Genomic DNA, 25556 nt, shown 5'->3' with positions numbered 1-25556 from the left:
CATGCCCCATGTTATATTATGTATTAAATTTTTATAAATTCTTTATTGTTTTCTCGATACATCATTATAATTATTGAGAATCTATCTGTAATCCATGAAACCCATACTTTGCATCCTATGGGTTCCTACATGCAAGTTATAAGTCATTGTGTTATTTTCAAGAAAACACCCTACATGATTTACACATTTTCATGCAAGTATATTATGTAACTATATTGTTCAAACCCATGTTTTACAGGCTATTTGATATGAAACCATGTTTATGTTATATCACTTCAGAACATACTTACAAGTTGTTTCATGGAACCATGTTTACAAGTTATTTCGTGAAATCATGATTACAAGTTAATTCACGAAAATCATGGGCTTCTTACCCAACTATATCATGTTCATGTCTTTGGGAGTTGCACAAGTTACTTAGAAAGCTCAGATAGCCTGCAACTATGTAGCCACCATAGGACAAGGATCGCTCGTAGATTAGGACGATTCCTTAATTTTACATTGAATGGATCCATCGTGCACGTTACACCTTATACCCTGGGCAAGTATGGGGGCTGTCCTTGGCGAGGTACCGTACTCCATGTACTCACGTGGTGATATCATGTTGGCGGTTTATAAAATATGTTCTCCCTACTTACCTTGTTTTTACTCATGTTTTATACATATATATATATATATATATATATATATATATATATATATATATATATATATATATATATATATATATATATTCATGCTCATGTTCATGTCCGTGTTTTCGGCCACTTCTTATCATGTTATTCCATGTCCCATGTTATTTCATTTAGTTGCTTTACATACCAAAGACATTCAATGTGCTGACGTCCCTTTTTATTGCCCGGGGGCCTACATTTCACGATGCAGGTACAGATTTATAGGACGACGCATCTGCTTAGTAGGACAACATTCGTATCAGCTTATTGGTGAGCCCCATCTCATTTGGGGTTTAGTCAACTCTTTATTTTATGATTAGCTATACATTTAAGGTATGCTGGGGGCCTTGTCCCAGCAAGCATGTTTTCCAGTCAGACTCATGATAGAGGTTTCATAGACTAGACAAGTCAGTTATGTTATGTCAGACTTTCAGAGTCGTATAGCCATTTTTGGCTCGTTCATGTTATTTCCGCACTCATGTTTAAACAAGTATTTTTATTAAGTACTATGGCTTATTACGTTTTATAAAGGCTCATCATGCATTCACGTTATATTTCTGATCATGTTACGCCTCATGATGATTCAGCAAACTATGTGGTTCGCTCGGTCACATACAGTAAGGCACCGAGTGTCGTGTTTCGCCTAGGCCATGGTTCGGGGCGTGACATCATATGAGCGAGAAAGGATTGCAAATTCTTGCCAAGAAATCACTTATTTCTCTTGCCAAAGGTGCAACGATAAAACCATATGACTACTGTTTATTTGGTAAGTAACATAGATTCTCATTTTGCATATCGTCCGAAAGAAAATTGAATATAATTGATTTGGTATATTCTGATGCTTGTGGTCCAATGGAGAAAGAATCGATGGGCGGTAACAAATACTTTGTTACTTTTATTAAGATGCTTCACGAAAATTGTGAATTTATACCTTGACAACCAAAGATCATGTATTTCAAGTTTTCCAGAAATTTCATGCTCTGGTGGAAAGAGAGGCAGGTCGAAAGCTAAAGTGTCTCCGCAGTGACATTGGAGGTAAGTATACTTCACAGGAATTTGAAGGGTGTTGTTCAAGCCATGAGATCGTATATGAAAAGACAGTTCCTGGATCCCCACAACACAATGATATAGCTAAGAGGATGAATCACACTATTATTGAGAAGGTGCGAAGCATGCTCAGAATGGCTAAACTGTCTAAGTCATTCTGGGGTAAAGCCGGTTCGAAAACTTACTCCGATCAATCGTAGTCCATCAGTTCCATTGGAGTTTAACATCCCAGAGAGAATTTGGACCAACAAGAAGGTGTCCTACTGGCATCTGCGGGTAGTCAGTTACCGAGCTATTGCACATGTACCGAAAGAGCAGAGAACAAAGTTGGATGCTAAATTTGTTCCCTACATATTTATCAGATATGGAGATGAAGAGTTTTGGTACAGACTGTGGGATCTTCTAAAGAAGAAGATCATCAGAAGCAGAGACATAGTCTTCCAAAAAAGTGACGTTAGAACTGCTAGTGATCTGTCAGAGAAGGACAAGAATGGTATAGTCTCTAACCTTGTTACCATTCCTTCTAACTATCTCAGAAGTGCAGAAAGTACGACCGATGAGGTTGTCAAATAGGGGAAGTAGCCTGATGAGATTTCTGAGTAGGGAGAGCAACTTGATGATTATGCCAAGCAAGTTGAGCACCATACTCAGGAAGAAAAAGAACAATCTCAACCTCTGAGGAGATCAGCAAAGCAAAAGGTAGAGTCATCCAAATACCTTTCCTCAGAGTATGTCCACATTAGTGATGAGGGGAGCCAGAAAGTCTGAAGGAGGTGTTGTCCCATCCAGAAAAGAGCCAGTGGATGAAAGCCAAGAAGAGATGGATTCTCTATAGAGAAATGTCGCGTACAAGCTGGTTGAACTTCCAAAGGGTAAAAGACCACTCAAATGCAAGTGGGTTTTCAAACTCAAGAGAGATGGAAATAGCAAGCTGGTCAGATACAAAGCTAGATTGGTGGTAAAAGGCTTCGAACAGAAGAAACCTATTGATTTTGACAAAATTTTCCCACCTGTTGTCAAAATGACTTCTATTCGAACCATTTTGAGCTTAGCAGCTAGCCTAGATCTTGAAGTAGAGCAGTTGGACGTGAAAACTGCATTTCTTCACGGAGATTTATATGGAGCAGTCAGAAGGATTTGTAGTATTAGGAAAGAAACACATGGTGTGCAAATTGAATAAGTCTTTATGGGTTGAAGCAGGTACCAAGGCAGTGGTACAAAACTTTGACTCATTATGAAAAGTCAAACTTACACAAAGACCTATTTTGATCCATGTGTATACTTCAAAAGATTTTCTGACAACAACTTTATTATTTTGTTGTTGTATGTGAATGACATGTTAATTGTAGGACAAGACAAGGAGTTGATTGCCAAGTTGAAAGGAGATTTGTCCAAGTCATTTGACATGAAGGACTTGGGCCCAGCACAACAAATTCTAGGGATGAAGATTGTTTGAGAATGAACAAGCAGAAAGTTGTGGCTATCTCAGTAGAAGTACATTGAACGTGTATTAGAACACTTCAACATAAAGAGTGCTAAACCCGTTAGCACGCCTATTCCTGATCATCTGAAGTTAAGCAAGCGGATGTGTCCTACAACAAAGGAGGAGAAATAGGACATGGCCAAAGTTCCTTATTCGTCAGGAGTTAGAAGCATAATGTATGCAATGGTATGCACTAGACCTAATATTGCTCATGCAATTGGAGTTGTTAGCAGATTCCTTGAAAATTCAAGAAAAAAACACCGGGAAGCAGTCAAGTAGATACTTAGGTACTTGAGAGGTACTGCAGGAGACTGTTTGTGTTTTGGAGGATCTGGTTAAATCTTAAAGGGTTACACAGATGCTGATATGGCAGATGATCATAATGGTCATAAATATACTACTGGATACCTGTTCACATTTTTAGGAGGAGCTGTATCATGGCAGTCGAGGTTACAAAAGTGTGTTGCACTCTCTCCAACTGAAGTAACGTATATTGTAGCTACTTAAGCTGGCAAGGAGATGATATGGCTGAAATGGTTCCTTCAAGAGCTTGGATTGCATCGTAAAGGAGTCTGTGTAAATGTTGTGACAGTTAAAGTGCAATAGACCTAAGCAAGAACTCCATATACCATGCAAGGATGAAGCAGATCGATGTCAGATATCACTGGATTCGGGAAAAGATAGATGATGGATCTATGCAAGTCAAGAAGATCCCACAAGAGAGAATCTTTTGGATATACTGACCAAGGTGGTACCAAGAGATAAGTTCGAGCTATGCAAGGAACTTGTCGGCATGCACTCAAACTAGAAGCTCGGTGTTACCTCCTTCAGGTGAATGGGACTGGAGGCAGAGATTGATGGGTCTAGCCCTATGTGTAATGAAATCCCATGTGCCAACTTGGCTAGTATTGATTTCCTTGGAGCCAAAGTTTGGCAAGATATGGAGGAAAATCAATGTGCTCTTGTAACAAACTTGGGGACAAAGTGTGTTTCTCCTATAAAAGGAGGAGCTCGCTCACTTGTTTTAATCACACCAAACAAAGAGAAAGAAGAGTGAGGCATTTGCAGATAGAGAAATAGTCTGTGAGGAAAAATAGAGAGTGTGAGCGATATAGTAGGGAGGTGGAAAAATCTTAAAAGAGAGTTATTTCTTTTGAGTGTGTAGTGGTCTTTGGAGTATTTTACTCTGACCTACAAAGTGTAAAATCCTTGCTATAGTGATTTCAGTTGCTCCTCTCGGCCTGTGGATTTTTCTCTTTTGGATGTCCACGTAAAAATCTTGGTGTCAGTATCACTCCTTTTTATTCTTGTTGATTAAACATATCACGATGCTACATTATTATTCTGCTGTGAATACCGTGAATATTATTTCTTCTACGGGTTTATTCTCAACAATTTGTGCCGTGTGTAATAGCTAGTGCAGCTGCCACATAAACAAAAATTGCGAAGTCATCTATGCCATGTTATCAACGGACATAATTTTCCACACGGCATCTGAATTTTAATAGTCTTTTAAACCAAATCATTACCACGTTACTTCATTAAATAAGTTTTTTTATTTTTATTTTTTTATCTTGCTATATTCTTTCCTCTAACCCAAATTTGTAAATGTTTCTTTAAAATCAATTGATTGAAAAGAAAAACAAACAATTATCTTTGTGGAGCAAAACAAGGCTTAGGTGACAAACTTTATTAGAAGTATGCAAAAAAGTTCAACAATAAAAACAACATACCCAGTATAATCCCACAAAGTGGGGTTTGAGGATGGTAAAGTGTACGCAAACCTTACTCCTATCTTGAAAGGTAGAGATGTTGTTTCCGATAAACCCTTGGCTCAAACTCAAAGTATGAAAAAAAATTCATTTACAAAATATAACTAATAACTTTTTATTGTAAGATTAAAATTAAAGTAAAGTTTAATAATTGAAGGATCACATAACTCGACTCCACTTTGCCAATTACCATTGATGCAAGGATAGTTTTATTGCCAATAATGTAACTAATTACAGCTTTATTATTGTAGGATTAAAATTAAAACCTATCATGTGTTTGCATAGAAAATAAATGCGTAATGCTATTGCTGATATCTCAAGGGGGGCTAGAATTACTATATTTCGTCTTCAGTTGGCCTACGAGGCAGCGAAAAGAGAAGTAAAGCCTTACCCGAAAAAAGAAAGTTTGATACCAATAATGCTAGAAAGAAAACACACAAACGCGTCCTTCATAAAGTATCTTAACTCTTTAATAAATTTTTATCATCTATTTATTACTCCCTTTAAATTTTATATGAACATGTCTAATTGAATACCGAGATTTAAGAAGAAGAAAAAAAACTTTTGAAATTATAGTCTAAATCAAGTCACATTACTTGTGTAGTTATAATTTTTTTTAAACTTGAGGTCTGAATAATGTCATCAAATTTGTGTGGCTATAAAATTATGAAATTGATATGAGAAATTTAAAATTAAATTACTTTTAAATATATAAAATAAGATATTTAAAAACAAACTAAAAAATATAACATCACATAAAATGAAATATCGCAAAGCAAGTACTAGTTACATGTAAATTTACTTGAATTTGTAATTTTAAAGTTCAATTACTTCTTTATTTTTCTCTGTTTTTTTTTTTCTGGTGCCAATTGCTAATTTGCCATGCAAGCTTTGTTTATCGCCTGATTAAGCGGAGAAAATTTCTTAATGCAGCCAAATTTTATGGTTCAAAGTCTAACCTAGCAAAATATTGGGGGCTTGTTTGAAATAACTTCTATTTAATTGGAATTGTAATTTGCGTTAAAAGAAGCTTTATTAACTAAGCCAAGACAAAATCTTTTAGCGCAGTCAAAAAATTTACTTGGCCAAAATGTCTCCCCTAGTAAAATTTGGGCTGTCTGTTTGAAGAACTTTTTTATTTCACAAAATCTGCTAATTGGGAGCTGGGCAACACTTACTTTTGTCTTGACGTGCTGGCATGCCATTTACTCATAGGCTATAGACGTGGGGGCCTGTAAAATTCTACCCACTACACGACACATTTTTTTGTTTATTTTACTCTCTTTTTAAATTTAAATTATGTATACTTCAAAGTACTAAACTGCCGTTGTCATGAAATCGGTGCCCCTCTTAACAATTAAATTTAAATACTATTAAAACCCTTGGGAGTACTTGCACACCTATCTGGCACCGCCATTGTTCTTTTTGGACCCTTTTTTTCTTTCAAAAACGAGTAGTATAGTTGGCAGATTGAATGTCATTTGCAATCAAGAATTTTCTTTTCATTTTCAGTAGAATAAAATAAAAAAACAGAGAATCTTAATATTAAGAGCCCGTCAATTATTCAAATTTAAACCAAGATTTTAAAATAATAAAAAAATAATTGAACCCATTTAACGTGCTGGCATGTTTTTTTAAATTTTATAATTATAATGTGTCCCCAATCCAAACGAAGAAGTCAATTATTCAAATTTAAACCAAGATTTTATTAAAGACGTGCTGGCATGTCATTATAATGTGTCCCCAAGTACGAAGATAGAATAGGAAAGTTGACAAAAAAAATAAAAAGAAAAAAGAACTAAAAACACAAATAGGCAAAGAGCTGTGAAGGAATAAATAGAGGTGTCTAGTTTGCTATTTAATTCAAATCAGTACATTCATTCACATGCCATCTTCTCAAACCATACAAAGAAGAAAAAAAGCACTAGACACAACTCATACACATTCACATTCACATTCACATTCACATTACACGAAAAAACTTCATTTTCTTCTTCTTGCTTGAAAAAAAATTCCACCATATTCATATCAAGAAATTAACACAGCAGCAATGCGGCCTCCTAGCCGCCACCTTCATTTTTTGTTCATTTCAGTTCTTGTTATTTCACTCTTGTCCTTCCAGATCTCATCTGTTGTTGGACAAGAAAGTGACAGTGATATTGATCTAGATGACATCAAGGCCAATGCTAGCAGGTTGAGTTTCGAAAACCCAAAGCTTCGCGATGCCTACATCGCGTTGCAATCTTGGAAAACAGCCATGCTTTCTGACCCTTTTAACTTCACAGCCAATTGGACTGGACCAAATGTTTGTTCCTATGGTGGCGTGTTTTGTGCACCATCTTTAACCGATAATACTACTAGAGTTGTGGCTGGCATTGATCTTAACCATGCTGATATTGCTGGTTCATTAGTGCCTGAACTTGGTCTTCTTACAGATCTGGCTATTTTCCACATCAACTCGAATCGTTTTTGTGGCGTCGTACCCAAAACCTTTAGCCATTTGAAGCTTCTTGTAGAGCTTGATTTGAGCAACAACAGGTTTGTTGGTGGGTTCCCTAAGGTGGTACTTTCTTTACCTTCTTTAAAGTTCTTGGATCTAAGGTTTAATGACTTTGAAGGTCCAGTGCCTAACAAACTTTTCGACAAAAAATTAGATGCATTGTTCCTTAATGACAATAGATTCCGTTTTGGCATCCCTGAGAACTTGGGTAACTCTCCTGTTTCCGTTCTCGTGTTCGCCAATAACGATCTTGGAGGGTGCATTCCGGCAAGCATTGGGAAAATGGGCAACACTTTGAATGAGCTCATACTCATGAATGACAACCTCACTGGCTGCTTGCCAATGGAGATTGGAATGTTGAAGAAGCTAACAGTGTTTGATGTGAGTTTCAACAAGATTCAAGGGCCATTGCCATCAACTGTTGGTCAAATGAGGAGTGTGGAGCAACTCGATGTGGCTCACAACAAGCTCACGGGTGTTATACCAGCTACTATTTGTCAACTACCTAGGTTGCAAAACTTCACATACTCGTTCAACTACTTCACCGGGGAAGCTCCGGTTTGCGCTGCAACTAGATCTGGAAGAGTCGTTGACGGGCAAGAAAACTGTATTGCTGGAAAGAAGAATCAAAGGTCTGCTAAAGAATGCTCTTCTGATGATGCAAAACCATATGATTGTAGGAAATCTAGTTGTTACAGCCGTTTTGCTACATCTCCTACAACAAAACCTAGACCAAAACCAACTCCAAAAAGACCACCTGTTCATAACAAACCCCCATCACCAAAACCATCACGTCCTACTAGACCTGTTGCACCAAAGCCATCTCCACCACCACCTTCTTCAAAGTCTTCGGGTTCGCATAACAAGCGGTCCCCACCACCACCTCAATCAACTCCTCTGCCACCACCACCACCACCACCAACTTACAAAATATCTCCTAAACCTAGCCCTCCATCATCTTCTCCCCCACCACCAACCTACAAAAAGTCCCCAACTTATCAACATAGAAGCCCCCCTCCTCCAACCCACAAAATATCACCTATAACTCATCAATCACCACCACCACCATCACCAGTATATTACCACCCATCTCCATCACCACCAGTTTATCATTCACCACCACCACCACCACCAGTGTATTACGCGCCACCAACGTACACTCCTCAATCACCACCGCCTCCCCCTCCCACTTACTCCTACTCTTCACCACCACCACCACCACCAACACCATCTTATGAACATCCAAAGACTCCGTCATCACCACCACCACCAACACCGTCATACGAACATCCAAAAACACCATCACCACCACCACCAACACCGTCATACGAACATCCAAAAACACCATCACCACCACCACCAACACCATCATACGAGCATCCAAAAACACCATCATCACCACCACCACCATCATATGAACATCCAGCCCCACCTACCCCACCATGTAATGAACCACCACCTCCACCACCTAGTTCACATTGGGAACCAAAACCATCACCACCTCCCACTTACTCTTACTCATCACCACCACCTCCATCACCATCACCACCACCACCAGCTTACTACTACTCATCACCACCACCACCATCACCATCACCACCACCACCCGCTTACTACTACTCATCACCACCACCTCCACCACCATCACCACCACCGCCAAGTTACCAAAATGTACCTCTTCCACCAGTTGTAGGAGTATCCTATGCATCTCCACCACCACCAGTCATTCCATACTACTGAACATGAACAAGGGTTATTCATTAGCCTTTTAGTTCATTGTCTTTGGTGAAGATCAAGAATGGAAGAGAAAACAAGAATTCTTTTTTTTTTTTTAATTGGGAATTATGTATACTTTGTTCTTTATTTTTGTAATTTTATTTTGAGTTGATTATATTTATGAAAAATGGGATTATGGGCGGGAGTTAGCGAGGGGTTTAATCGCCTTATTGTTATTCAAAAAGGGTGGTTGTGAATAACTACAATTTTACTGTTTCTTTTTTAGTAAAACTCATCTATTCAATTAATAAACATCTTCATACTTATCATCCCCGCGCATAGCGGGGCTTCTCTTAGCTTTTTTTTTTTTTTTTTACTTATCAAGCTGTGAATAACATATTATAACTGTGTTATTTATTTTTTGTACAGCGTCCACAATTTTTTGCCGAACTCTACTATTTACAATGTAATTCTTGTTCCTTACTAAATATGTTGCGCTTATATACATATACATACATATCAACAGTGGTGGAGTATGGATTTTTCATTAAAGGCTTTACAATATATATAAAAAGAAGCAAATGTAACTCAACAATAAATGGGATTTAGATGGCCTCTTTGCGGCACTCTAGCTCCGCCCTTACATATAAGGAAGGTTTAATCATTTGGTGTTCGAAACAAATTGACTTGATTAATGTGAGTTTGTGTAGATTAGGATGTTCCGTGTGCGAAGCTCGAATTTGGTACCGTTAAAAATGAAAGAATCGCAACTTGCGATGTGCTTATATTTCATTTGAGGACCAAGAGCATTCACATCGACCAAAATTAACAATACATGTTTGAAATTTAAATTGCACCTGACAGGGTCAACGTTCTCTAACATGTCATAAGACCTATAATCGTAGTTCTCTAAACAAGAGTCATTTGTTTAAGAAAGTACAAAAATGTACTTTTTCTAATAGCTTAAGTTTTTAGATTAGACGATTCAATATTATAAAATTAGAACAACAGAATGAGTATTGTGACTTTAATTTGTCAGTCTTCAGTGGTCCTGTGCAAATTTAATTGTATGAACTGTGAATAGATCAATATGCTAAAAATTGAATTTTCACAGCTACTGCACATTGGTAAGACATGATTGCCAACATTGATATCATGATATGATACCACTAAGAAATTGCCAGTAATCAATAGCAATAATTCAGTCCAAAATAATTTCGAATTATTTTAGAAATTTCAATTATTGAGGCCAACTGTTCAGTGGCAGAAAGCTGTCTCCTCAGCCGTTTGGACATTGATTTCATCTCGCGAGATGAAATTGTAGCAGATGAAATCGCGAGATGAAATCATGTTTGGACGTAATTTGAATTTCTTAAGATTGCGATTTTTTTATAAACGCTAAAAACGCCCACAAGTTATGAAAACCATCAAAAATTTTCTCAATTCTTATATAATCTTATCAAACGAGTAAATCATGGATTCGTAATAAAATTAATACATCTTTAGAAGGCCTTTCTAAAAATACAACATCAATTGATCAAACTTTAGTTCAATAAAAAACCTTTCTAAAAAATACAACTTCAATTGATTAAACTTTAGTTCAATAAAAAGGAAAATTTAACATGAATAGTAATATAACTACTCTTTAATATAATCCTCCACATGGTACGCAACAATCTCTCTTCCCACAACAACAACAACAACCCGGTGAAATCCCAACGTGAGGTGCGGGGAGGGTAAGTGTCTGTGGACCGACTCTGCAGGGTAGGGACGGTATTTCCGAAAGACCCTCCGACTCGATAGAGAGCATAAAAGCATAAGAGCATAAAAAGAGGTCGGATAAGGCCAAAAGAGATTCAAAGCGATATGAAAATGCAAATAACTAAAGCGACTAAGCCGCTGATGAAACGGTTGTAAAGGAGCGGTAGCTATCGGCGATAAAATAAGATAATCAAAGTACAGGATAACAAATAGTAACAGAAATCAAAGCACAAGAACTTATACCGCGATAATGTGACTACTAATATGAAAGGATAAACGTTACTATCTATTAGCCTTCTACCCTAATGCGAGTCCTCCATACCCTCCTATCTAAGGTCGTATGTCCCTCGGTAGGTCAGAATCTTGCCTTTATATCCCGTCTAATCACTTCTCCCAATACTTAACGCCCCTGCTACCTCTTAACTCGAAACCATCCATGGCCAACCCTCACACCTCCGCACTCATGGCAGAGGCGTGTGTCTCTCTTCTTCACATGTCCAAACCATCTCGATCTCATTTCCGCATCTTATCTTCCACCGAGGCCACTCCTTGTCCGGATAGCCTCGTTCCTAATCTTGTCACTCTGGTGTGCCCACATCCATCTCAACATTCTCATCTCGGTAACTTTCATCTTTTGAACGTGAGAGAGATTTTAAGCGGCCAACGCTCACTTCATATAACATGGTCGGTCTTCAACCACCACTTTGTAGAACTTGCCCTTAAGTTGTGGTGGCACATTCTTATCACATGCAGAACTCCCAAGCGAGCCTCCATTTTTATCCGCCACCCCTAACACGATGTGTGACATCATCGTCAATCTCCCCATTGCCTTGTATAATAGACCCAGAATGCGCAACTACTTATCTTGAATGACTTTGGAGTACACCTCGGCTTTCCGTTCGACCTCTTGAGAGTCTTCCTTCACTTACGCTCAGTACTCTTGTCTTGAATACTGCTCGACTTGAATCCTTTGAACTCCCAAGTTTGGCCTTGGCCATCCCACTTAGAGTAGACTCACATTACGAGTCTCGTCGATCGAACTAATGCGTCGCGCGAAAAGCATACACCGTAGCACCTCGCCTTAAATATCGCGTCAATTCGTCCCGTCGCCAAGGCAAATAAAAACGGACTAAGAGCTGATCCTTGATGCAACCCATCCTGGCCCAGGAAGTGCTCTAAGTCTCTCTCTCTTGTCTGCCTACGGTGCTTGGCTTCCTCGTATGTCCTTGATCACCCTAATGTACGCCAGGTACACCTTTGTCCTCCAAAGAGACATCTCCATGGGATCTCCTTGGAACTTTGTCGTAAGCCTTTTCTAGGTTGATGAATACCATGTGTAAGTCTCTCTTCCTCTCCTGTCTTTGCTCCGCATAGGTCTCCTTACAGATGGAGGGCTTACGTAGTTGAGCGTCCCGGCGTGAATCAAAGCTTGGTTCTGCGAAATAGATACGCCTCTCTCGCACTCGTCTCCTTACCTTTCCCGCACTTTCGTGTATAGCTTAGCCGCTTGATGCCTGCATAGTTGTTGCAACTCTGGATATTGCCCTTGTTCTTTTATAGAGGGATCGTACACTCGACCTCCATTCTTCGGGCATCGTTGTCGTCCTAAGATGACATTAAACAAGTCGGCCAACTCGACTGTGGAAATTTGATCCACCGATGCAACCCATCCTGGCTTGCGGGAAGTGCTCTGAATCTCCTCCTAACATCCTTACCACAGTCTTGGCTTCCTTCATACATGTCCTTGATCACCCTAATGTACGCCACGGTACGCACACCTCTCGAAGCATCCTCGGCATTAGGATCTCCGCTTGGGAACTTTGTCGTAAGCTTTTCTAGGTTGATGAATACCATGTGTAAGTCCCTCTTCCTCACTATCTTGCTCCACCATCTCTTTACAAGATGGAGAAGCTTACGTAGTTGAGCGTCCCGCATGAATCCAAAGCGGTTCTCTGAAATAGATACGCCTCTCCTCACCCTCGTCATCCCGCCACTCTTTCCCGCGCTTTCATAGTATAGCTTAGCGGATACCTCATAGTTGTTGCAACTACGGATATTGCCCTTGTTCTTGTATAGAGGGATCGTTACACTCGACCTCCATTCTTCGGGCATCATTGTCGTCCTAAAGATGACATTAAACAACTGTTGGCCAGCTCCAAACACTGCCGGAGCATAATCTTCCAAAATTCTCCGGGGAATCTCGTCGGGTCCTATGTCGGCTACCCTTGCGCATCCTGCGAACAGCACTTAACCTCCTCAACCTTATACTCTGCCGATACCCCAAATCGCGACGCCTCCTTGTGTGTACTAAATCTCCCGACCACCTGTCCTTTGTCCCCTTAGCCATTCCAAGAGTTTGTGGAAATATGACTCCGTCTCGGGTCTAATGTGAGCCTCTTACACGATACTTTGTCACTGCTGAAATCTTTGATCATCGTCGGCAGCTTGATCCGAAATCACGTGCCCTCCTCTCCCTCGCCTTGGCTAGCTTTGAACAATTTTCTTTTTCCCCGCCTTTTTCCTCTGTTTCGCCGCAGGCGTTCCGCTAACGATTTTGCCATCGCTCGCTCATTAGCTTCGCCTCCGCTTCCTCGCCATCTTGCTCAAAGTTCCCCACTGATAGTCCCGACCTCACTGCGTCTGCGTTTTCTATCAGCTTGGCATCGCCACCTTCTTTGCTTCCACCTTCCTTTGTACTTCTCCATTCCACCACCAATCCGCCCGATGCCGCACGACTACTGTCGAGACACGGCTCTTCCTAGCTACTACTGCACCAATGCAACTAGCCGTTATCCGCGTCTTTTGGTCGTATCGATACTATCCCCGGCCCCGCGGTCTATGTTTTTCTCCCATCTCCAGGGCACTAGTCATGGTCAAACTCCCCCGTCCCGATCCCTGGTGATCACCCACGACCTCTTCTTTCTCAAATGCTCTTAATCCACTAAATCCATCACGAGCTTATGTCGGGTTGTAAGGTTGTTGCTCGGGATGACCTTCACGGTCTTTGCCTGAGACCTTTATCATCGCCCCTAAGGAGTAGAAAGTCTATCTGAGTCTTAGCCCCCGAACTACGAAAGGTTACCAAGTGCTCCTCTTCTTGGAAACTCGAATTGGCTTCTCGCGGTAAGCTCTTGCGAAATCCAAAAGTGCGACCTTATCCACGTTCACATCCACGAAGCCAAAACCTCCGTACATATCATTATAACCCCCCGAAATAGGCCCGATGTGCCCGTTGAAATCACCTCCCCGAATAGGCTTCTCGATGGGCGGTATGCCTCCCAACACACTCGTCAAATTCTCCCAAAATTGCCTCTTCTCCTCATACCAAGCCGCTTGCGGCGCATGCGCACTAATGATGTTCAAAGTAAGCCCTTGACGACCACGTAATCGACGTCATCTATCGAGTGACCCTCGCAACCTCTGCCACACGATCCGCTCAAATCACTATCTCTAAAATGCCTGCCCCATTCCTATGGTTCGACCTGCAGGAAGACGAGAGCATACCGTCCTACCCTCGTAGCTTTGGGGCCTACCGTTGGTGCCGTGAACACGAAGCTATGTTAATCTTATCTTCTTAAGAATCTTAACTGGCTCTATGGACTTCCCCGTTAACGTCTGATGTTCCGAACCTCTTTCTCGGCTAGGCGCATCGCCACCGAGCTCTGACCCTCCCGACCTGGGAGAACATGACCTAGTCTACCGTGATAACGAAAGCCCAAAAGCTAGTATGAACTAATAAATTATTGAAAGGAATACAGTCCGCAAAATATAACTACAAGTGTATGGACAAGAATGGATACGAGCAACCAGGAGGTACAGCTCGATTGAACCGAAGACACATTCCTTGCAGATTCTTGTTCACCGCCGTGAATTCTTGTTCATTCTCGTGGTACTTGTTCACCCCCGAAGCAATGTTCACAAAGACACGAGAGTGGAGAAGAGAAGAGAGGAGGGGGAAAAGGAAAAAAAAGACAAAAGAAAATGGAGGAGAAGGAGGAGAGCGAATCGGCTCGAAAAATGACGCGCGGAAAAACTCGCGGCATCGGATCGACGGTGTTCGACGCGATTGGAAACGCCGATGTCCGGATAAAAAGGGGAAAAAAAGAGGTATAGAAGACGAGAAGAAGAAGAAGAAGAAGAGAGAAAGAGAGAAAGAAAAGTAGATACGTCGAAAAAATGGCCGTGTTACCTGGTGTTGTAGTGGCCGGCGTTACACGATCAAGCGTTAAGCGATTCAACGTGCGTAGGAACGATAAACGACCGATTATATGAGAGAGAGAGAGAGAGAGAGAGAGAGAGAGTTTGGGCATGAGACATCTCCAACAAAAAGATAAAACTTGAATAATAATCGCCAACCGAACAATCTCTTCCCACATGGTAAATATATCTACCAACTTATGAGTTTTTTTTTACAAAATATAAACGTATGAGTCCAAATTTTGCATTTATATTTTTTGAAATCATGATTTCAAATCCCAAATCATGTCTTTTTGGATGATTTGGGATTTCATCTCATGAGATGAAATCGAGGATGAAATCGCATGTCCAAACGCATTTCATCTCATGAGATGAAATCCCAAATCATCCAAAAAGGCATAATTTGGGATTTGAAATCATGATTTCAAAAAATATAATTGTAAAATTTGACCCATACGTTTATATTTTATAAAAAACACCCATAAGTTGGTAGATATATTTACCAATCATGTTTACCAACCATTTGTATTAAATATTAATCTGTAAGTTCGTCTTCTCGGTCATCTAATCGAGAAATGCATACTCGGCGTGAAGAGATTATTCGTACATGTGGGAGGATTATATTAAAGAATAGTTACATTACTATTCATGTTAAATTTTCCTTTTTATTGAACTAAAGTTTGATCAATTGATGTTATATTTTTTAGAAAGACCTTTTAGTAGCGTATTAATTTTAATATGAATTATGATTTACTCATTTGATAAGATTGTATAAGAATTGGAAAAAATTGATGGTTTTCACAACTTGTGGGATTTTTATGTTTATAAAAAAAAACTGCAACTTAAGAAATTCAAATTGCATGTCCAAACATGATTTCATCTCATGAGATGTGAGATGAAATCATGTCCAAATGGCTCCTAAAAGTTTATTTGTACGGATTATTTATATCAAATCGTACTACTTTACTATAGTTAAGTGATAAATTAATGTAAAAATATGCTAATTAATTATGATTTTATTTTATGTTTATAGAGACATGTATCATGTATTTATGAAATTGATGTAAACAACAATGTGGATAAGTATCTGTCCCACTTTTTGCATGAAGTGTGAAGACACTTGTAAAATTGTGAGAGGAGGCCTGTCTTCCATGTAGCAACAATTTTTAAGACAAGAAAATAGTGTAAGAAAATGTATGGAGTAGTATTTAAGTTTAATACACTGTTTTGAACTTGATCTCCGATTGGTAATTTTGGATCAAATCCAACGAACAAATAGTTTTGATCTTGAAAACCTTTATCTATTACTATTTGCCTTCGCTCTTGAATTTAAATGCTTGAAACTTACAGAGGATCCTTGAAGTTAGTTTTTCAAGGCTCTCTTGTGTGTGTGATTTTAAATCCTCATTTGGCTACATTCCTTTTGGTTTTATGTAAATGAATTTCTTTTTTGATTGTTTGATTTGCCTTTGGATATAGTTGGAGTTAGGGGTGTACAAAGAAACCGCACCAAACCGATTTGGATATAGTTGGAAAAAAAAAAAACCCGTTGAATATATAAGACATATGTATTCAATTTTTAAAATATTTTATACATAAAAATATTTATTTGTAATTTATAAATATTTCTTAAATTTTTTCGGAATTTTTTATCTATTATCATATTATTCAAGTTCAACTCGCAATAAGTTTTATATCCTTGATTTTTCAAATAAAGTCCAAACCAAAACCAACTTAACACTAATCCTAACAAAAGAAATTCAATTTACTATATTTCCATATCTAGTCTTTAGTTTTGCATAATTGATTTAGAGAGTAAAAATACATAACTTAAGTTTTTTTTCTTTGTCATATAATTAATACTTATTTTAGCATGACTAAGTATTTTTAAACATTTTCTTTTATGGCTTGTTAATTAGCAATATTTATTTTAACCGATTATACTTTTGTAATATTTTAATACAATGTCTTCACATTTTGTGTTATTTTCTTAAGAAATACCTTAATTATATAATTGTATCTCTAGGACTAAAGAAATATTTAAAGTAAAAGTTATATGTTTTGCGGTCCGATGACAAGTTTAATCTTGGAAAACATATATCTAATGAAATATATCAATATACTATATCCTTTACTTGTATAAACAGGGAAGACTCATTTGATTTTTAATGTTTATGTTTCTATATTTCCATTAAGTGCCTTATAAAAACAATATTTGTTTTGACACAAAGATTAAACAATCAAAAAAGAGTAAAATGCTTCAAGTTTTATGATTCAATGACAAGTTTAATAAATCATATATTACTATATTATATAAGAGCAATGTTTTTGTAGAAATAATTTCCCAATTTTTTAAAAACAATGATCTTCAACATTTATATCGTTTTGTTTTTGAGAAATATCATATATATCTTTTGTATCCGAAGGCTTTATTTAAGTCAATTTTTTTTGTTTTTGTTTTTAAAGTGTCAAAATATTTTTATTCATTTTACGATTGGTGCTGAAGAAATACGATTGAAAATCCCTCCAATTTTTTTCATAATGTTACTATAAGAGAGGGCAGCTTATTTATTTTGTTATTAACTAAACTAAATAACTCTACAGAAAGTTATAATGTCAAATTAAGCCAAATGAGTCAAAATAATTTCAACTTAACAATGTAGTTTAAAAGTAAAATTGTTGACCTTATCCAATCATTTTAAGTTCAACTACTAACTAGTTAATGAAATATATAATATACACCTCTGAACACCAATTACCAATTGTTTGAAAGTTAGGAATTACGGACAATCTTTATATCCCCAAAGGGAGTGTTAGAATTCTAAACATGATGTTCAACATTTTATCGTTTTGAGTGAGAAATATCATATATATCTATCCGAAGGCTAATGTCAAAATATTTTTATTCACACTGAAGAAATATAAAATCCAATTAATAATATATTTATTTTGTTATGCTTTAAAAAGGTCGAGTCAAAATGCAACTAACAATGTAGTTTAAAAGTAAAATTGTTGACCTATCCAATCATTTGAAGTTCAACTACTATGTTGCTTTAACATATCTGAACACCAATTACCAATTTGGGTTTGTAATTTTTTTTCCCTTTCAATTTTATTGTGAATCTCATTCGCATATTTTAATATATTTTATGCTTTAAAAGTACGTGTTAATTATCAAGCACGTGTTCAAGGACTAGGTGTATAGTTTGTGAATGTGAAGTGATAAGGGAAAAAACTCTTTTAATTTAATTTGATTGGTTCACTTAATTATTATCCAATTAGATTCAAAAAGAGCAAAAAAAATCATATTTGATTAGTCAGGATGTATGACCTCTTTCCTAATTTGGAAATAAATTCGTTTACAAATTTTCAAGGCTTATTTTGAATTTGATTTTCTTAAACATCTCGTCATTTGCCATATGACATGATTTATTGTAATGAATTTGATTTGACACATCTCGTCATTTGTCATATGACATGAAAATCTTTTTATTTGATTTATACACTTTAGAATAAGATGACATCTAATGAACCTTAGCCAGTAGGTTAGACTAATAAGGGAGTTCACTTGAAGCTCATGTAGATAGATTAGCTGAATAAAATTCGCCTGTTAATTAGGTCAAATATATTGACTTAAATAATTAATTTAATTATTCTAATACTTATTGGTTCAATATTTTCTTTTTCCTTTTTTTGGTACACTTCGGTTCAATATTTAAAGATCTTATCTAAGCCAATGGTGAATTAGGTTTTGAAGAAGTCTTGTGGTCTCTGTTGTTTATAATGATTTGTTCATCAAGAAGTAAAAGAAGAACCTGACAATGCAATGGGGAAAAAAAAAAAAAGATACGAAAAAGAATCCATTTTTGGTGATATAAGGTTTGTTGTATACTTGTATTACATTGTTTAAACAGCCATTAATCAATATAGTGTCAAATGACTCATATCCTGATGTATCGTCCAAACTTAGAATGCAAACAGGTGCGGAATTATCCTTGACTAATAAGAGTAGTCGATTGACGGAATTTTTGACCAAAATGGTGTCCTTTTGTGACAAACACAAATGGGTTTGTCAGAATTTCTATGACAAAAATGGAGAAAACGCCTTTAGTATTTAGTTTTCACGTCTAAAATTAGATGGTCCATTAAAAATATTTACACTGAAGGTTAACTTTCATGATCCACGGTACCTTCATTGATATGTCAAACTTTAAAGAAAGGCTCACCTTTCGTAATGCACCTTCAGTGTAAATTTTAAAAATCAGAGAATCCGAAAAGTTAATATTTTCTGCAGTGATATGACATTAGATGGCAGGCTTTCTAATCCTAAAGGCTCATACCACTGAGGGAGCCTTCAATGAAGCTCATTTCCCCACCACTTCTCTCAAAACACCCTTACTCTTCCCCACCACTTTCTGAGGTCCCCCCCATTTCTCCACCTTCTGTCAAAGAAAGCTCTCCATAGGCCTCTAGCCGTTATTCATCCTAGGGGTTGTGGTACTCATTGATGTTTTAGTTTTAAGTTTCAGATTAATGTATTAACTGCTGAACATGAATTTTATGCTAAGCCTTTATTTTGCTCATTGTGTTTAGAATTATATACTTTTTGAATTATCCTTAAACAGAAGATGAAAGATACACGCTACAGTGGTTGTTTGAAACATAAATTGTACTCCACTATTTAACTAGTTCATTACTTTGTACAAATATAGAACCAGAATCTGCCTACTTTAGTTTGTTATCATTTCCACTTAATTGTTTTAAGTCAATAGTTGGGACAAATGGTAGCCATTTCCATTTAATTCTGCAGCTTATATGTTACTCCTCATTTCCTTTTTTTTTTTTTTTTTTTTTTTTTTTTTTAGTTTTGCGGTGATTGTGAATAATTGTACTAATCTTCATGCATTTGTCCACTAGATAATCAAGTCAGAATTAGAATTAGAGTAATCTAGCGAATCACAAGCAAAGTCTTCTTCATTCATAACAACAACCAATACATACTAAACCATTACAAATTGCAGAAAGTACATAATATAACATTAGAAATAAAAACACATTTTAGCTATTGCCTACAGTTGTTGTTTGCACGTTCTTGGTTCGGACAGACGCCTGTCATGCCCTGTTTGTCTGCACATTCCACAAGCTTTTGAGTATCTTGTACGTCCGCTGTCCATCTCGTTTGGAATACGGGTAGTTCTTCTTGCACCACTTTGTCGGATAAATGACTCATTGCAAACCATTTTAAAAGGCGCCTCTGGCCAGTATGCTTCATCGCCAAGTGGAAGAAACGCCACTCGATATGTCTCAAAATATTTCACCGTGCCATAATATTCACTGACTAAATCATGTGCAACCCTATTCATTTGCTGAGTAACTTTCAACACGTGTGAACATGGCATGTGGTACACTTGCCACTTTTGACATTGACACGTATTTCTACTAAATTTAATAATATGTTTTCTGCCACCTAAACTTAATAATGTGTTTTCTGCCACCGCGACCTTCACGACGGTATGTTTCAACCTCGAATACACATGTTTCCCTGGAATAAGCTATCACCTTGTGGTTTTTGGACTTCAATTCATATTTCAGATATTTTCTTGAAACCACAGGGGGCCACAATTCTTGTGCATCAATGAGGTCTTGTGCATACTGTTTCCTGGACACAAACCTTTCCACAATTTGGCCGTATGTAAGCTTAATCATTGCAGTAACTGGAAGACCTCTAGATTTCTTCAAAAACCCATTGAACGATTCAGAAAGATTGGTTGTTAAGATGCCCCATCTTCTACCACCGTCACGATGAACCGTCCACTTTTCTAGTGGGATTTTCATTAGGTAATTGTAAGCCTCGGGCTTAGCATCTTTCAAACATTGCATGACAACTTTGAATTTACGTTCTTGGTGTTGGATGGTGGCCTGCCACATCAATCCCTCAAGCTGCTTTTTAGGATACTTAGACAGAAAATCACTCTTCACGTGCCTAAGACAAAAACGAAGATATGCATTCGGCTCATGCAACTCAACCAAATCATCAAAACTTCTAAGTATTCCAGGAGCACGATCAGATATATACGTAACACCTCTACGACCAGCTACCACATGAATTCCAAAGTACGACAAAAACCATGACCACGCTTCTTTGGTCTCCTTATCAACAATTGCAAAAGCAAGTGGAAATATTTGTCCATTTGCATCAGCAGTCACAACAATTAACATCTTTAAGTCATATTTTCCATAAATATGAGTACCATCAATGGAGATGACAGGTCTACATCTTTTAAACCCTTTTATACAAGGTTTAAATGTCCAAAACACATATTTAAAAACACTTACCTCCGCTGTTGATTGATCGGCATGCAACCATTCCACTACTGTTCCCGGGTTAAAATGTTGAAGTGCATTCATGTACATTGGAAGTTATGCAAATGACTGATCGAAGTCACCATATATTGACTTGAATGCACGCCTTCCGCCAAGCCATGCCTTTTTGTAGGATGGTGTATGTTTTAATGCAACCTCAATAGTAGTTTGGACATCTTTAACCTTGTATTGAGGGTTAACCCTAAGGTAAGGTAACAACAAAGAAGAGATCAATTTAGAATCCAAGTTAAAATGATCGACTGGGATTACACCCATGTGACAAGTATGCCTGTCATAGTATTTTCCGATAATCCATAAATTTGTTGGTGTTTTTCGACCTCTGAGCATCTAATCACATCCTGATTCCCACCTCCTACACTTAACAGTCCAATAATATTTTTTTTGATTCCCATACGGTGAACTCTCTGTTACCCCGCAAACTCCATAGTTTTATAGCAGTCTTTAATCTCTCCTTACTAGGGAACAACTGCCCGGACTCAAGATCAGATTCTTTATCATCCATCCAAACTTAAAAGCCAACACCCTCTGATTCACGGGTAGAAGCATACACCTCTGGACGATCTTGAAGATCATAGAGACATGGAATGTTCTCCCCGTGAAATAGTGTGTTTTGTGGTATATTATCGGATGGATGTTGATCATTATCATATCATCACCAGAGTCACCCACCTCGTCTGACTCATATGCATTATTCGGGACATCGCTGTCGGAATCATCAACCCCTTCACCGAAATGAGCATCGGCATGAGAATCAACTTCTACCCTAGCCTGTATTTCGGTAACTCTTGGAATGTCTGAAACTTGAGGGGACCTACTAGTTCCTGCACCATCTCCAAAATCATGACAATTATAATTACCGACATCAAAATTTATACCAAAGTTATTCCGCCCATGGCCATATCTATTGGATGGAACATCAATTTGTGGTGTTGTACCCTGTGACAAGAAGCTTGTAAAACTTTGAAATTTTGGAAAACTACTCATAAAATCTGCAGATGGTTCATAAAGATCAAGATGTGGCTCATTAAGATTCAAAGAGGGAGCATTTAGATTGTGTGAGGGCTCAACAACATCCAACACTTCTGTTTTAATATACATCTCTAGCAAATCAAGATTCATCATATAACGCACCGTATCAGGTGCCACCACAAAATCTTGCAAAGACTCATTGTCAAGTATGGGAATTTCAGAATAACGAGCATTACCCTGAACAGTAGAAAATGGCCATCTACCAGAAATAACAAGCCTCAACTCATTCGGATTAGTTTTCATTCTAATATGTAAGTTTCTAACTAACCAATCATACTCAACATTTAATGGAAGTTTAACAACAAAACGAGCACCACAACTATATCTAACTGTGTCAGATTCATATATTATATCACCGCCCCAATACAATGCAACTCTAACACGCCGTTCATTTGACATTTTTTAGACCTGCAAAAATACATCGGTTATCAGTAAATATTTACTCAATGGGAAGAGCAATTGACAATGAAAAAAATCATTAACCTTTTTTCTCCAAATTCAGATTGGTGAGCATTCAAGATTGTGAATTAAATTATGTACATGACAATGTATTCTGCTCCAGATATAGAGGACTGGGAAAATAATGTTGAAGGCTCTTTAAGGGAAGGCTCGCTCGGTGGTATGAGCCTTTAGGATTAGAAAGCCTGCCATTTAATGTCATATCACTGCAGAAAAAATTAACTTTTCAGATTCTCTGATTTTTAAAGTTTACACTGAAGGTACATTACGATAGGCGAGCCTTTCTTTAAAATTTGACGTATCAACTAAAGGCTCATGGATCGCAAAGAACCTTCAGTGTAAATATTTTTAATGGACCGTCTAATTTTAGACGTGAAAACTGAATACTAAAGGCGCTCCGGTACGGGTGCGTTTTCACCATTTTGGTCACAGAAATTCTGACAAACCCATTTATTGGATTTGTCCCTAAAAGGACACCATTTTGGTCAAAAATTCCGATTGACGCCCGTTTGTGTATATATGCTATGTTGAGTTCTCTTATGACTGGACATGTCTGTGGAGACTTAAGCACAATTTCTTGTTTAGTTCTATTTTTGGCATAGAGCAAACTACAAAGGCCAGTAGGTAGTCCAGCTGTCTTTAGGGATATAGACCAAACAAGCTTGTAAAAGTGAGAAACAGTCATCCACTAAGAACAATTATGTTACGGAGAGAATCTATCCTACATATAGAGATCCGCACATGAATGCTTCACTTTATACAGATACTTTATTGTCATCTTTCATCCTGCATTAAGGTTAAAAACAGCAAATTTTGTACTTGACAGAAATGAGCTCCTAAATTATTCAAATACTTAGAAACTTGACTGAACTACTAAAACTATCAAATTGAATATATCTCATTCAAATGTCTTATACCAGAAAGATACTTTATATGCATATAAGGACCAGATCCTAAAAATTTCTTTTTTGTCATTTGTTGGTTCTGTAGTAATTCATACAAAAGAACAAGTATGCAGTATGCACCAGCTTTGGCTGACAGGTACTTTTCATCACCAGGCAAAACAAGGAATTAACTATTCTATTTGCTTTTGTACTTCAAGAAAGATGGTGCAACCTTATCCGAATTCATTAATTTCCAGTGTCCAATTCTTGTTATGTCCTTGGCAATATTTGCAGGGTCCAAATCTATCAGAAATGAAGCTGATCAGCTGGCTTTACTAGACTTAAAGTAAAACAATGGGATCTATTCCAAGACATAGACAATTCTCTTCATTACTGCAACAGGACAGGTATAACATGTAGTCCCTCCAATGAAAGAGTCATGATTCTTGACTTGAGGTTGAAAAATCTTGTTATCTCAATACCGCCTTCCATTGAAACCTTACGTTCCTCACTGGCATTAATCGTCGAAACAATAGCTTCTATGATGAAATTCCACAAGAAATTGGGAACTTGTTGCACCTGCAACATCTCAATCTCACTTGGAACTCTTTCACTGGAAAAATTCCTTCTAATCTGACTTATTGTACAGACCTTAAGAGTACTTGCTCTAGAGTCTAATGTTCTTGTTGGGACAATACCTGATCAGCGCAGTTCATTATCAAAGTTGATTTACTTGGAGCATGGAATAACAATCTCACAGGAGGATTTCCACCTTGGATAGGAAATTTTTCGTTTCTCTAGGGGCGTTCGCTTGCAAGAAACAATATTTAAGGACAGATACCGTGGGATCTTGGCCTCCTGCCAAACTTGTAAAGTTTCCAAATTTCTTCAAATCAGTTTGACTGTAAATTCCTCAATCTACCAACAATATCTCCCCCATTAGCTTTTTCTCTGTTGCTGAGAACATACTTTATGGAGAACTTCCACTATATATAGGCCTCGATTTTCCAAACCTTGAGGTATTTGCTGGTGGTCTGAACAAGTTCTAGGAAAACTGCAACATTTGTATAGGCTCAATTTTGAGTTCAATAAACTCGGAGAAAATGGAAATATATTTTTTTTAAAATCAATTAGTCATCTCCGCCATTAGCATGACTTTCTTTTATTCATAACTGCAAAAGGTCCAAAAGCAAGGTTTATAAAAACGCCTGCACCTACTTGATGGAACAAGTAGTAGGATTTCAATTATGCTCACAAAAATTTCAAGATTTTGCTTGTGGACATGGAACGCATCCACATTCCACACAACTAATACAGAGAAAGATCAATGTACATCTAATAGATAGTTCCTATACATTGGTCTATGCAAATGTATAGAGTTCTTTACAATGGAATTTCTAAAAGATGGTAATTGCATTTTATCCACCTTGATCTCTCCTCTTGTGTCTTTTGGTAGCTCCATGAAATTATTCATCCACACTGTACCTCTACATGTGAGACCATAGTTTGCCAAACTATCAGCAGCTCTGTTACATTCCCTGTAGCAATGTTGGATGGTCACCCCTTGTATGTGCTCCAGCTTTTGCTGAATTTGTTCTACAATATTTGTCAGGCTCCATGGAGGTTTGGATTTTTTGAGGATCCAGTCCA

At 37.6% G+C, this 25556-nt stretch overlaps 3 protein-coding genes across 3 annotated transcripts; 1 reads left to right on the top strand and 2 right to left on the bottom strand.

Annotated features, from left to right (window-relative positions):
* Positions 1 to 6828: 6828 nt before the first annotated feature.
* Positions 6829 to 9522, top strand: LOC132059371 (leucine-rich repeat extensin-like protein 4). The gene has a single exon (XM_059451966.1). The coding sequence runs from the start codon at positions 7027 to 7029 to the stop codon at positions 9214 to 9216; it is 2190 nt and encodes a 729-aa protein (XP_059307949.1). The 5' UTR covers positions 6829 to 7026; the 3' UTR covers positions 9217 to 9522.
* Positions 9523 to 20595: 11073 nt separating this feature from the next.
* Positions 20596 to 21558, bottom strand: LOC132061133 (uncharacterized). The gene has a single exon (XM_059453999.1). The coding sequence runs from the start codon at positions 21556 to 21558 to the stop codon at positions 20596 to 20598; it is 963 nt and encodes a 320-aa protein (XP_059309982.1).
* A 234-nt stretch (positions 21559 to 21792) lies between these two features.
* Positions 21793 to 23511, bottom strand: LOC132060674 (uncharacterized). The gene is made up of 2 exons (XM_059453649.1): positions 23047 to 23511; positions 21793 to 22971 (listed from the first exon to the last, which is right to left on the bottom strand). The coding sequence occupies exon 2, from the start codon at positions 22960 to 22962 to the stop codon at positions 21976 to 21978; it is 987 nt and encodes a 328-aa protein (XP_059309632.1). The 5' UTR covers positions 22963 to 22971; positions 23047 to 23511; the 3' UTR covers positions 21793 to 21975.
* Between the last annotated feature and the right edge of the window lie 2045 nt (positions 23512 to 25556).

This window comes from Lycium ferocissimum, chromosome 6 (assembly GCF_029784015.1).
Source record: "Lycium ferocissimum isolate CSIRO_LF1 chromosome 6, AGI_CSIRO_Lferr_CH_V1, whole genome shotgun sequence".
Classification (NCBI taxonomy): domain Eukaryota; kingdom Viridiplantae; phylum Streptophyta; class Magnoliopsida; order Solanales; family Solanaceae; genus Lycium; species Lycium ferocissimum.
This window is presented reverse-complemented; position numbering and strand designations above follow the sequence as displayed.